General features: G+C 35.1%; 1 protein-coding gene across 3 annotated transcripts in view; it reads left to right on the forward strand.

Annotated features, from left to right (window-relative positions):
* The window catches only part of ITFG1 (integrin alpha FG-GAP repeat containing 1), an 88,132-nt gene extending 73,044 nt beyond the window's left edge, over positions 1-15,088 (forward strand). For 2 of the 3 annotated variants that reach the window (XM_055726820.1, XM_055726819.1), the window contains 4 exons: positions 6,602-6,726; positions 7,607-7,689; positions 9,280-9,397; positions 12,852-15,088. In XM_055726820.1, coding sequence (XP_055582795.1) covers positions 6,602-6,726; positions 7,607-7,689; positions 9,280-9,397; positions 12,852-12,911 — 386 coding nt within the window. In that variant the 3' untranslated portion in view covers positions 12,912-15,088. Of the gene's footprint in view, positions 1-6,601; positions 6,727-7,606; positions 7,690-9,279; positions 9,398-12,851 lie in introns of those variants that run through there. The other variant, XM_055726821.1, reaches the window with a different exon arrangement.
* The last annotated feature ends 181 nt before the right edge of the window (positions 15,089-15,269 follow it).

Raw genomic sequence — 15,269 nt, forward strand, 5'->3', positions numbered from 1 at the left:
ATATATTTTTTGATACACCACCTGTCTTAGATGCACCAGATGAACCCAGGCCCAACCTGGCTGGAGTTTCAGGTTGATATATAGTTCCATGTTTTCACTTCTACTTAAAATGGAAGAATATCTTCTGTATTTCAGCCTGTTCTACAGACAACTTAATTTTCACTCTTAAATAAAAATATGCTGATCGACTTAGAGTTTGAAATAAATGGGGTCAGAGTTGCAGTTAGTGTCTACCAAAAACATTAATTCTGTGGGCCAGGAACAGCAGAGCAATAAATGTTTAAGGTTTACTCAAAGATCAATATCCATATGTAGGCACAGGATTGTCGTATCAATAGGTTCATTGACTTGCTCATATGGATCAAGTCATAATTCATTTAAGCATATGTATGACTGAACCTATATGGACTGATAGCCTTTGCAATTCTCATTTCAGAGCTCTTTCATTTAGCTGGTTTTGCTTTGTTTTGTTTTAAACCTTCATGGCAGAATGGCCTTTCACATGCTGTTAAGTCATGCCCTTCTGGATTTTTCAAATCTGCTTACTCTTCCCTGTTGTTGCATTGAGTTCTCATGCTGTTTAGCTAAATTGGATTGTGAGGTGAACACATTATAGTAATGAATTTAAACGCAAATATTGCAATATGTGCTAGACTAAAGCAAAATAAGCCTAATTTCAGTAGCCATTTGACATTGCAGGATTCATTACGTAGAATTCCACTGCACAGAAAGAAGAGTGTTTTCCTGGAACAAGCTGGAATAATTTAATAACTGAATAGCTGGATTCTGTTAAGAGGGATTTTCTGGTTGCTATAGGTGGGAATACCATGCTAGTATGTTTTTCTATGTAACTCTCTTTTGTTTAGAAAACTTATTTGAACTTGTAATGTTGCATGCAATATTACCAAACTTCACGTATTGAGGCATTACAAATTAGACAACTTTCCCCTGTGCAAAGGGCTTGAATTTCAGCAATATAATTTCATTGCTTGTTTGTTTTTTATTACTTGTATAATTCTATGGTGTAAAGTTATTCTTAACGAAAACACATGTTCTCTTATGAATGCATCAGATTTGGAGTTTGGGCTTTCAGAAGAAGTATCACAAGTGTCAGCAGCACTGCAAGTAATAGGTATCCAAGTTGTAAGTGTGCACTTTCAATCCACTTCTCCAGTTATTTCTGGAACTCCAGAAAAATGTATTGCAGAAAAAGCTGAGAGGTGAAGTTGTGTGCTGCATTAATCTAGAATTTCCTATTGTGTGGGCTAATGATAAAAGGCAAACAACTAAGTCAGAAGAGGGAGACATCCTCAGCCCTTAGAAAGCTGAAACATTGTATAATGTGAAGCAGAAAAGGAGCTCTTTTCTCCACTACACTTTTTTTTCCAACGAGTGACCTACAAATCCAAAGGCAGTAACAAGGGAACTTATTAAGGGAATAAAGTAAAGCTTTCAACTAAAGCCAAGGAAATCAAATTCTCCAACTTTCTAAAAATCTTTCAAGTTTGGATTTGTTGGGGTTTTGGTTTTTTTCTGAAAGGTGCTTTTTAAATTCTTATGCATATTACACAAGTGTTTAATTACTACCAGCTGTATTTTCCCTTTCTTTTGTAGTAAGTCATTCTGACATATTCTCAAACAAAATAAGGAGCTGCCAGCTTCAAGATGGGGACACACTTTGGTGTGCCGTATAGCACAACACTGATAATTGCTGTAAAGTAAATATCACTAGTATTTCAACTGTGCAGTTTGTGATACACGTTCACTGCGAAATTTTACCTAACTCTTGAATTGGCTTTGTCTTACTCCAGCTGTTGCATGCATGTTGTTCACAGCTGTGCAGCAATTCATGCAACTGCTGCGTGTAGTTTTTTGTAATAATTTTCAGTTTTTCTAGGATGCATAGGTGCATCTAATCTATAAAAAAGCACTCATTCATGTGTTGACCTCAGTATTAAGTAGATGCCGGTACAGAAGAATATAGATGCAAGTCTAAGACTAGAGGCTGCAACTCAGATCCTGTGTTTTACAGAAGGAACTTGGGTTTTTTTACCAGAAAAGCTGCCTACATTGTCAATGGGGACAAAGAATGTATGTCTAAAAGCAACTCCTTGATACACTTTCTAACTTTGTTAGATGTTGGGGGTTTTTTGACAGGTTGATTCACACTTCACAAATATCTTCAGTTACTATTTTGGTGAATGTATTAAAGCTTCTGATAAATGCATCATTTTGCAAATTAGGGAAAATCAGCAACTGGAAGAAATAATGACATAACATTTTTATTCATGAAAATGCATCTGTTTAGTCCTCTAATATATTGAATTTGGTGGGCTTTTGAAAGCCTAAATATTATTACTGTATTTTCCTTTAATCTGAATGGCTTTAAATGCAAATTATAATTTGTCAAGAAAAGTGTAATTAAAAAAATTCAAAGAATGGCGCTTCAGGAGACCACAAGTTTGAAATTGGAGTTTCTATTAGTCTTTTAGCTCTGTGTAGTGCTCTTGTGTGTTCTGCTCTATCACTCCACAAAATAAGCTTATTTAAACTGACTGAACAATATCAGTATTGTGAATCTGTTTATGTAGATTCAACTAGACTGTTCATAAATCCAGTATCACACTTTATCAGTTCTGTTTAAAGAAATAGTAGAAAGTATTGCTTCTACATGTAAATGCAGTCACCTTCCCTTCATATAGTTAAATTGGCTTCATTTAAGCGCTTGGGGTGCCTGAAATAAGCTGTTGAGGACATTACAATTTAACCCAGGTCAGAGTGGGTTACTCTTAAGCTTTCAGCAAGTTTACATCAGTTTAATGAAAACAGAAGGGAAATGCATTAATTCAGATATAAAAGAACAAGTACTGTATGTGTCATAGATGACACATCATTCTGTTATTCAAACAATACTTTATAAAGGTTAATGATATATATTGTTTCAAATTTTATATGCCAGACTTCAAAAATAAGGAGATTGATGCAGAGATGTTCAGAATGATTTCTGAATATCAAACTGCAAAATTTTGTGAGGTTTTGCTGCCCAACATCATCAGCTATTTCTTAAAAATTTGCTCTCTGACAGGCTGAAATCACTAAAAACCATGTCTTAAAATATTGAGGTTTTTTACTCTGCCCAAGGTTTTTGAAGTGATAAACTTAGTGGCTTATGATTTTAAACAAAAAAATAAACACCAAACCTACCAGTACCATAGTCCATGATATCTGGGTGCATCCAAAAAACTTCTTTGCAACAAGAAGCATAAGAAAAAGACATAGTGTTGAATAGCCTTTAAAATAGTATTAAAAAGTAATAATGTAGAGCATGGATAGGAGAATGTTTTTTAATTCTTGTTTATAGTAACAGTTCTACTGATGAAGCTAAATGAACTGCGAAGCAGCAACCACTTTCTCCATCTTGCTTGCATAGACTTCCAAAAGCTTGAAGAGCAATCTTAGTCTAAGACATAAATCCCACCTTTCGTCTTGAAGATGGAATGGTATTTTCAAATCTCCTTGGAACAATTAGAAAACTGTTTACAATAGTTTTAAACAGGACAAATAGCTAGAGTTGCTATTTGAATTAAATTTGAAATATTTTCAGAAGAAAATTAATTACCAGTGACTGAGAACTTCAAATACGACAATAAACTCTTGACAGTACTCTCTGTAATTTCTCTTTTTATTTTTAATCTTTGTTCAGGGGTTTTGTGTTTCTCAGATGAACGCTTGTCATTCTTAATTACTTGTTTGCAATTCTAAGTGGATCATCTGAGTAACCATCAAGCAGAATTTATGATATAGGGGTGGTAAAGCAAGAAATAGTCTCAAAGATCTCAGATTTATAGTCAGCTTGAAAGTAAAACAGAATCTTCTATATGCTATTGTCCTGCTTAGCTAGTATCTCCCAATTTTAAAGACAAACAAAAGGCTATGTGCCCATTTTCTGCCTGCTATGTAGAAGAAAACATTTCTTCCTGACCTTTGCAGATGATCTACTTACATCCTGAAGCATAAGATTTCATGTTCCTTATCTTTTAGTAGTCACAAGAACCAGTGATAGTAGCTATGAAATTATTCAATGCTTTTAAGAATTCTAGCTGCAATATCTGACTCTCTAACCTCTTTAAGGCTGACTGCACACAGTGTATGACATTTTCTTTTATTTCCTTTAATTTAGTTGACATTCATTTCACTTGTATGATGAAAGAAAAAAGGAAGATCTCAGTTGCAGTCATCTCATAATCCTAAATATTTCACTCAAAAGTAATTCTAAAAGCGTTTCAATGTTAAATGTTACAGCAGTACCTTGTTCTTTGGGGAAAAGTCCTTCAGCATTAGTGAACCAAAGTTAAAGCATTATGTTATACCACGATCAAGTAATGCATACCTTGTTTGTTTTTGTAACTTAAGTCAAATTTAATAAACCTACCTTTGCTTCTTGCTGCTTTTATTTTGGTAACCAGTGCTTTCGTATATTATGTGCTTACCCTAGTTTAAGAATTACTCAAATTTTAGATGTGGAAGTTGAGCAATTTAGCCAAGATCATGTAAGGGAAGTCAGTGACAGCGGGGACAGACTCAGGACTCAAGTCCTACACTGTTACTTCAATTTACTGGAAAAATCCCCATTCTTAAAGAGAAAAGCTGCTAGGCTAATGATTTCTGCCACAGATTCCATCATGTAGGAATTCACCTAATGATGTACTCACTACACCTTGCCCTCACAACAAAGAGCTGAAAGTACAAATCCTGTTTAAATACTTCCACATCTATTTGCTTGTTATGTGGTTCTGCAGGGGGGAAAATTAAAATATGCCTAATCTTGAGGAAGGCTGTTAATGTTTCTTTTGGCAACAGCATTTTAGCTTAATGAAAAGGTAACTGCATCAAGCTGATTTTTCAAATCTCATCTAAGTGTATTTAGTTGACATTTATCTTGCCTTTTTAAATAAAATTATCACAGCTCTAAAACTGCAATAATACACAATATTTACCTCATGATTAACATGCCTGTTTGAAAACATGCCTGACAGCATATGGCAAGCTTCTTCCTAAAAACCTTGTGGAGGGTGGGGAGGTTCAGAAAAATAGAACCATGAAGTAATCGTTGCATTGAATAGGGGTTCAAAATTATTGTCATCCAGTATACAAACTAGTTTGTCCCACACAAGAGGATACAAAAGCTGAAGAGCTGCTTCAGAATGTGTGGTGTCATTATCTTGGTTGTCCCTTGGTGTCAGTGCCACCATATAGCAGCAAATGCATGCTTGCACTTACCAGGCTGTCTCCAGGAGCCGAGAGTGAAAAATGGGAGTTTGTTTCTGTTTTTTTCTTGAAGGAATGTTTGACTTTGCCAAAGAAGTTGTGGTAGTTGTTTTTGGGAGTTCTGCCACACACACCCCCACACATACCTGGCTTTGTTTGCTGCAACTGTGCAAGACGCAGTGCAACTGGTATGGCCAACAGCCAGCTGTCTGAAGAAAAATACTAATTTTCAGAATCAAGCCTTGGAAGAAAGTGTGGAGAGGTAGAAAGGAGTTGGCTGTAAATCCATTACAAAATGTGAACTCATGTTCATTCATGTTCTGTTATGTTTTGCCACTTAATTTATAATCTCCAGTCTCAGGCATAATCTGTCAGGTGTCAAAGCACAGAAAAATCTGACGTTTAAAAAATACTGACGATATCATATCTTTGTGAAAAACTGCTTCTGTTGATCGCATAAACCTACTTGTGGTTATCAAGTATCCCTCAAATTCATTTCTATTAATCTGGTGAAGGGCATGCTGATATCATTCCAGCTATGTAACCAGATCACTTACTAGGAGGCTTTCAAGAGATTGAGCAAAGAATCTACACAGGATCTGAATCAGTTTGCCAGAAATTGAAAGATGACATGATTTTTATTTAAATGGAATAATGGGATACTTTGGAAATGGGATGTTAGTGAACCTGTTGATAGCTGCAACATTTGTCTGTTTCCCTGCTGCCTTGTCAGGAAACAAAGAATGTCATTTTTGCCCTACAGTCTCTCTTTTAATTATTTATAATTACATGCTTTCACAAAGGCCTCACTTGGAAACACTGTAAGCCTGTTTTCATTAAATCAATTTATTATTTACGAATTTGTTCGTGAGAATTTACTAATTTTGTGACACAACAAAAACCAGTAGTTACTGATTAACCGTAATCAGAATTAAAGTGAGCCTTCACATGTTGAGCCCTGAGCTTGTAAATCAACAGGGCAAAAGACTTGGCACTACTGACATCGAAATGAATGTCGATAGCTGATTTCTTCTCAACTTGTAACAAATAGTAGCAATTCAGTTTAATGTAGAAATTGCATTCAAAAGACTCATCCAGAAATCTAAAGCATTTAAGCTATTCTCCAAGTGAGTGCCCCCAAGTAATTTGGAAATGTGAGATTGAGCCTTTAAGATCAAATAATCATGTGGTTGGTTCAAAATTTTTAAACATCTTTATTACTGACTGAAACGTGTATTTGTGTAGAAAGTTGGTGGTTTGGGGATTGGGGTTTTGTTTGGTTTTTTTTTTCCCCAAAATACCTACTTGGGCTTCTTTTGTAATTTTATTTCAGCTGGACAGCTTAGCCAGTCAGCACATTTTGCTCTCCAGTTGCCATACAACGTGCTAGGCTTGGGACGTAGTGCTAATTTCCTCGACCATTTGTATGTTGGCATTCCTCGTCCTTTAGGAGAAAAGGTTAGTTGAGATTTAAGATTGTCAACCTAATATTTATGGTGTTACTTTTCCTAATAGAGCTTGGATGGAAATGCTGCTAGAGACACGGGGGTTTTTTTCTTTTCCCAAAAGCAAGAATATCAAAGTAGTAAGTTTGAATACAGAAAAGTTTGCCAAAAAGAACCTTGTATGCCTGTTTTTTGGGAGAGTGTATAAACTCTGAAGCTAACACTAAGACCAGAAGACAACTGAAGTTGTCTATGAATGTTAGCACAGATATATAGTGCTTGTTTATATGGTAAACATGAATCAGATCTGAGGGTCCAATTATTATGGTCTCAGCTCTAAGACTTCCCTGGGGTTGGTCTGGCCAGCCTGTAAATTCACATAATCCTTTCCACCTCAGTGATAAAACCATGATCGATAGGATAGGAGGCAGAGATTACTGGTGTTACCTTATCTTCAGATGAAACATAAAAGTAAGGTCCTGACCATTTTCAGTCTTTAAAGATCTTATGGCACTACTTTTAAAAGTGAGGTATTCAAATTTGCGTACTGACCAAATTCTGATTTGGATAATTCTTTTGCCTGTCTCCTTTGTAGAGTTGATTCTTTTCTTCTTTCCCTACTACATTGTTGCATCGTGCTTTTCAAGCAGATGCTGTGTTGCATGTCAGCAGTAGTTATTTTGCCTTTTACTTGGGGGCGGGAGGGGGTTAAGGCACTTTGGAGCTTTCAGAACAAAAGGTTTATACAAGTTTAAGGGAATAATCACTTATATTTAAAATTTTTAAAAAGCAACTTCTTTTGTTTCTCTTTTTGTGTATTTCAACAGAGAATTTCTTTGCTTTTAAGTGTGTTGGTTTGTTAGGAATTGACATAGCCTTTGTTTTTCTTTCAGTCCATAAGAAAACAAGAATGGACAGCTATCATACCAAACTCCCAGCTTATAGTCATCCCCTATCCTCATAATGTTCCTCGAAGGTAACTTCATCATTTTGCTTTGCACTTCACAAAATTACATTAACACAGAGTTTAAATTAGGCCTTGTGTGTAGGTTTTAAAATAGTCACTTGTATAAATTTAAGACCAATGGCAGGGGGTCAGTTCTATAGACATAGTTGCCTCTGTGACTAGGGAGAATACTTCTCAAGTATTTACACAGACTCTTAGATAGTGTCCATAAAAAATCAGAATTAATACCAGTTCACACAAACAATCAAAATGTATTAGCAGCTCAGCTCCTGTAAGTAATAACATATTTGCTAGATTTACCATCGTTCTTTTTGACAAATTGCAAGTATGGTAATCATTGAAACAAGCGTTTTTGTTTGGCCAAACATGCAATTTCTGTCTAGTTGCGTATAAGAGCTTTTGTTCACCCCTTCTGAATGCAGTATCTGTTGCCAAAGGTATGAATGTTTTTCTTGAAGTAAAGGTGAATGGGTTGGTTATACAAGAGCTTGAACACTGAATTCACTTTGCAATTAAAATGTTTATCCCGGAAAGAGAGCACGTTTCTCTCTTTGCTGTTAGAGAAAACATCAGTCACATATTCCAGCTGCTTTTTGCCGCTTGATCTACTAGTGAGGTCAGTTGCATTTATCATGCAGAAATGATTCTGACATCAGTTTCAGCAGTTAATTTTACTATAGGACAAATAACAGTTGAGAAATTATGTGCCACTTGAGTTGCTAATTAACAGCCACAGGAATAATATCTGCCAGATGAAGAAAATTTAGTTAGTCTTGAGGTATTTAAAGTTGTTATGCAAAAATTTTTATGTTGTCTTAACTATTTTTGATTTCCTATAAAGTAAGTTTATAGACACTGTAGAATAGCAGAGGATAGAATCTCCCCAGAAGAAATCAGATTTCATAATAAACACTTCTTAAACGTATAATTTTTTTAACATAGGAACAGGATAGGAAGCCTGTAGTACAAAAAGGGTGTTAACTGAGCCTCAGAACCCCACAACATTTGAGGAATGTCTTCCAGAAGTCCTTGAAGTACTTAATTTTGTTGCTGTCCAGCATTCTTCTGCCATAATCAGCTGGTTATGTTGCCTATGACTGCAGTTGTCCCTGGGTAAACTTCAGGCTGGGGTGCCTAACCAACCAGCTGGACCCCATGAGCCGGTCTGAGAGGAGCTTCTCATGTGGACCAAGTAATCTTATCTTACAAGCTTATTTCACCCTGCTTCTCCATCTCCCCAAGCCCCAGGCAGTTTTGTGAAAGCTTTTCTTATGCATTTTACTTTGTCCTGGGCAGGGGCAGGAGATAAATCTCCTCACGAGAAAAAAGTCAGTCCCTGAAGATATCCACAGCGTTCCTGGAAAGGTGAACAGAAACTGAATTTAGACGTGGTGTTACCTGAAAATAATTACATTAAGCCATATATTTCCAGGTAAACGCCATTAAGCTTCAGTCTCTCAGTATAGCCACTACTTTCTGTAGACCAGGTTGTTACCTGTCTTACACTAGCAGGTTCTTTTCATCTTTATAAGTTAAATCTGTTTTCTGCTTCCTAATGAAGGGTATTAATGTTCCCTTGGATTGTCTTCTTTTGTCTAGCTGGAGTGCAAAGCTGTATCTGACCCCAAGTAACATTGTGCTGCTAACAGCTATAGCCTTAATTGGTGTCTGCGTTTTCATCTTGGCAATAATTGGCATATTACACTGGCAAGAAAAGGTAAGCTTATTAAATTGATTTTTTTCTATATTTTCTATACTGTTCCTAATATTTTAAGAGTCTTGTACACTGGAGTTTTTTTCTACAGTATAATTTCTGGTACAGACTGCACTAATTCCCAAAAGATGTTTATTATTAATTCAGTATTTACTTCAAGCTTAAAAATTGGCATTGTTTTTATTTAAGCTCTAAGACACTTAAAAAGGGAAACTAAGAGTAACATGGATAAGGTTTTGCCATTAAGCTGTTACTCCCAACTAAAGGAAATTTTTTTGTTTCATATCTAAGCTCTTTTATAGAATTTTAAGCAGTATTGTTTTGGAAAATGGAACAGAAACTTACATTTACTTATCTTGAGTTCTGCTGGTAGTCTAAAAATAAGGAAAATGTCTCTTTTTCTATATCTGTCTTTGCTGATTGCTAACATTAGCATTCAAGACTATAAGGAGTCAATCATGTGCATATTGGCTGCTTTGCTCTGTGTGCCTGAATTATACATGCAGTGTATAGAAATCCATTGATTTGAAGAAGCATTTTGAAAGGGGCCTTTCATGTCACAAAAGAAATGTGTTCCAATTTTTTTTAACTATGCTCAGTTTACAGTCATATCCAACTGGCAGGATTGCCAATAAATGCTACTACATACCCAAACCATAATCTTAGCTGTCAAATAAAATTACTGCACATTTTGACGTGGTAGAACTGTTTGGGTTTTTGTGCTTGTGGAAATAAAATGACCTTGTTAAACATTCAGACAGGCTTTGCGCATGCTTCATATTATAAAGTTATGTCTGTCAATCTTCACTCTTCAAAATGTAAAATACAGTCTCCAACTAACAGTAAAGCTGGGAATAAACACACAACGCAACAAAATACAAAGTTTATGATGATTTGTCCTTAGCATGTCCTACTTTACCAAGAAGGCATTGCTAACTGGTAGCTAAGACTATGCACTGGTGGCTGGGTTTAACTCTCTCCAACACATCTTCAGCAACAAAAGTAGCAGAAAAAGTTTGGACTTCGAGTTGGGGAAGGATAAACTACGTATAATTGCATCTGGAGAAATGGAGATTTAATGTCAACATTTAAAACAATTCTTCATATAATTATTCATGTATTGTAATGTAAAGAAGCACTCAGCCCAGAGTGAATGCTTTCTGAGCCGTTTTAAACCCCATTAGGTGATTGTGAGTGAAGTGGTGCATTGGTTATATTATAAACTCATTTCCAGTCACTCCATCTTGTTCAAAGTAGGCACAAATATTTGGATTAGCTATTTATAGCGTGTATTTTCAGACTACTATTTAAAACATTTGTTAATTCCTATAATTCTCCAATGCCTTCCTATTGATTTTTAGCTTCCCAATTTTTAGAAGCAATGGTTGAGGTACAGAACAAACAAGAATCTTGACCAAGGCTGTATTGTTCATCACTGACACGACTGGGACTTAAACTCCGAAGTTTCTTGTTTCTAAGCTTGTTCTTGTTTTTACTGCCTCTTTCAGTAGTCCTCTCATAAAAGTACTGTTCTGCCTAAATGCTGTTCTCCCTTACAGATTTCTAGAATACCTATAGCAAAGAAAGGAAGGGGAAATGTACTGGCAATTACAATCTCTTATTTTCCCTCAGAGGATATATCTGTCTGTAAGCTGCAGTGTTTTATTCAGCAGTTAAAATAAACCATTGACTTCGACCTCTGCAGATTAGTAATAGGAGCCCTTTGTCTACAATAGTTCTTATGCACTTGTCTGCAAGCCAAGTATCGTATTGTTTAATTAACCATAGCGTTTAGGGATAGTATGTTGCTCTATCATTCCTTAGAAATGTTAGATCCATTAAACAAAAAAAAAAAAAACAAACAAACAAAAAAAAAACTAAAAAGCTTTCAATTCTCAGTTACTAGTTTTTAGTTTTGATACGTCAAATGAAAGAGCAGTTGAGGGAAGAATTTACACCATTATTCATCTTACAACAAAGATAGTCTGCTACATTAGCTAAGGACCCCGATACTCCTGTGTTCTGGTTCTTTAGAACTTGCTTTGTGGTCCTGAGGCTAGTCATGTGAACAGTACACATTGATGATAATACTGCTAGAGAAGTTTTGATGGATTCATCAGAGTATCAGTTACTGTCAAAAATGAAGTAGTAATTTTTTCAGGAAGCATACAAGAAATGGAGTGAAAATTGCTTTCTAAGTGAGACTATAAAATTTTGCAGAACGTGACAAGCATTTCAATATAGGAAAGAGTATGCCACTCCCTTCTTTCCACCCCATTTTTGACATTGAAAATACTACTGACATTGATAAAGTCCCTGCCAAAAAACCAGACTGATACATCTTAAACTTCACTGACAGCTCTGCTGCCACAAAAAGCAGTAAAATCCATAGTTAATCCAATAGAGTTGCTATCATACATAAACATTGTGTGATGAGGAAATCTTTGGCCTCGAGCCAAAGCAGATGACAAAACTTTCATGGCAGAACACATGCACCAATTTCTACCAAAATTGTCATGTATATTTATCAACTGAGATACAAATCTGAATGCCCACACAACAGCATACTGTAAAGGCTCTTTTTTACTTTACTCATTAAAAAAAAAAAAAAAAAAAGTTATATATAAGCAAACTAAAAAGCATTTAAATCTCTTTTGCTAAATTCTTATATGCTAGGATTTACACATACTGTCTGCCATGACAAAATCACTGTTTTCTGGAAGAGTTCACACTATGTGTTCAAAAATCCTTTAATAAGTGTTTTCATACTCTTACTGCTTTAGAACACAGGAGGAGGCTTGTGGGAGAGGACATGGTTTTACACGTTACATGGATTATAGGTACAATTTAAATACGCTTGTTCCTTCCAAGCACCATCCAAACTACTCTTTCAGCAGATCAATGTGTTCTGCATAAATAAGCAAGGAAATACATCCTACCTCACATATTCATAATGCAAAGAAAAACACGGAACATTTTTAGCCTGTTTGGTGCTGTTAATTGTTGGCTGAACTGCCATCACTGTCTACATTTGTATTTAACAGATTTTTTAAAAAGAATCTCATTTTAAGTGTAACATAGACAACATTTACAGTCATTCGAGAGTAATTTAATCTCATCTTTATAATGCAGACTAAATAAATGTGTTATTTATTTAGTCTTTCTTTGTTCTTGAAATACTCCTTTTAAAAAAGCATTATTAGAAATAATAGAAAATAATGGGTCATAAATACCAAAACAGCAGAGCACTAACAGCAGAAGCCAATTTTGCGTAGATTATTGCTATTTCAAACTGACATCATTTAAAAGCTAATTATTGGGGCTTTTCCTAAGCTTTTTGCCTTTTGTTGAGTGAGTGACTTGGAAAAAATCAACCATTCTCTGACATTTGACAACTCATTTCTGTAGCAGTATTGCTCTAGATCCCACAAAGTGTTTTTTTATTATTATTTTTCAGAAAGCAGATGACAGAGAGAAGCGACAGGAGGCTCATCGGTTCCATTTTGATGCGATGTGACATGCCTTAATATTTATGAAGGAGCTGCTACTCATTTGCTTAATTGAATTACTAAATTCTGATTTGTAAAATGATTACCGTGAAAATACCACTGGTGTGTTATTTGTAAATGTTGCGTTATTTGGTATTTATTTGGAAAGTATTAAAATTAGACCTGAATGTCTCACAAGGCCTTTCAGTTAACAGACTGTATATAATAGCATTTGGTCTTTATTGAACAGAACCATAATTTTATTTTTCTTAGTAAAGGGATCAAATTGCATGTACCACTGTTTACGTACCACCAATTCCTTAGTAATATTTGATAGAAAGAAAGCTTTGTAAATAAAGTTTAGCATTTCAGTGAGCAGAATACTTTGTACCACTTCGGTTGGTCTTGTCATTTATACATTCCTGCAAAATAACCTGCATTTCTGAAAACTTAAGTTTCAGCAGTTTCTCAGATTACTTGATCCTTAATTATTCTGATTGTACTAAATGGTGCTCAACTTAAAGTATTCTGTGTTTTTCGTTGTTTAAATCTATATGTGCAGTTGTTAAAGAATTTAGAAATTGGAGAACTAAAAGAAACCTGCAATGTTAATGGTAGCTTAGTAGCTCAGCATGGGTTAGATGCAGTATTTATGTGTGTTAGTTCTAGAGAGAAGACAATGCATTAAAAAATTAAAATCATAACAATGTATCAGCAATACATAAACTGCTTTTATAATTAAACTATAACCACAATTATTTTAAAAAGGCCTAAAGTCATTATGAAAGTAACTTTCTTAATAAGAAAAGTATGGGATATTTTTGTTTGTTTGTTTTGTTTTTAAGGAAGTTAAAAGAAACATTGTGGAGTGGAAGGAGAATGAGGATTAACTCCCTAAAATTTGTTGCTAAGGGATGAGATAAACAGAGATTAAATTAAGAATAGAATAGAACACTCCAAATAAGCAATGTACATTATCTGTGTACATTACTATGCCCAAATTTCGTAAGGTTCTAATAATTACGTAAGACATGTAGCTCTATCACCATTTTAAATATAGAAGTTGAGCTACTTGTCTTATGAAATTATTAGAACCGTATGAAGTTATAATTGCTCAGTGTTCTTTGGATCCTGAAAGAGTCTCTAAAAATAATCATGCTTTTATTTAATAGTTGCTCCTTAGTGATGTGACTTTACATGATTAAGTGTGCATTTAAATCTGTCCATTTGCATTCCTAATAAGTGCTGTTTGATAAACTAGAACACACTTTTTCAACAAAGTGTCGGTCCTATAGGCAGTCATCTCTGCAGTAGGTATCTCCTCCAGTCTGGCACTTGTCGTGTAACCTGCTGTCCTGTAACACTACCTTTGCTTGTCAATACAGGAACAGAGAAGAGAGCAGGTACAAAGCTGAACTGATTATGTCCACCCTGAATCATAGTCAAACAATTTGCTACCATGGCAGCACTGAACAGGGACCTATTCATACACCAACACCAAGCCAAAACCAAGAAAAGTACTGATAAGTGGTCTACTGAGCTATGAAGTTTTACCAGACATTTCTAACATGAACTGATCAGATGCCAACAAAGGAGGCTTTCATATGACATTACTGTTACTATTCAGGATAGTGTATTTCCTTAATGCACACCTTTAATGTTTCTCTTAGAGTAGCATGAAAAGGTAAGATTTTTCAGATGAATACTTAATGCTATTGGACTTTTAAACCATATTGATAGAATTTGCTCCCAACAGCAGAAGTAATAATGGATTTCATAATTAAGAGGAAGCACAGTTCAATATATTTTCCTGTCTTTTTCAGATATGTGGAGAATAAGGCTAAATGCACAGTGCCATTGTGGCAGCAAAGTTGTCTGTAGCCCTCTATCACAGTATAATAAACATAGATTAGCCTCCTTATGTTTTTTGGAAAAACAATTAGGAATGAAATAACCTCATGCTGACATTTAAGCTGTTGTCAAGTTAACAAAACAATGAACTCAGTGTCTTTTGCTTTAAGGTATTTTGCATGCTCAGTAGTGCATCATTGCATCACTTCATTACAATACATTATTGGCGCTTTAATAGCTTTCCTATAATAAAGTTTACCACAGGTTCTAGCTACTCATAGCTTGGCTCACAACAGTATATGCATACTATTTTGGATTAAGGCATTAAATATTGTTAAACGTCTTGTCAAAGGTTTCATGTTGTACTTTGGTTTTTATTCTATAAGCATCAAAAATATTTTTGTGTAAGGTGATGACCCTTCTACCAGTAAGGTTAAGAAAGCAACATCAATTAGAGAGTGTAGTTCTCTAGGTGATCAGCGCAGGAACAGAGAAGTGAGAAATAGCTCTAACTACATAAATTTTCAAAATGCATC

Source organism: Falco cherrug, chromosome 14, assembly GCF_023634085.1.
Source record: "Falco cherrug isolate bFalChe1 chromosome 14, bFalChe1.pri, whole genome shotgun sequence".
NCBI lineage: Eukaryota > Metazoa > Chordata > Aves > Falconiformes > Falconidae > Falco > Falco cherrug.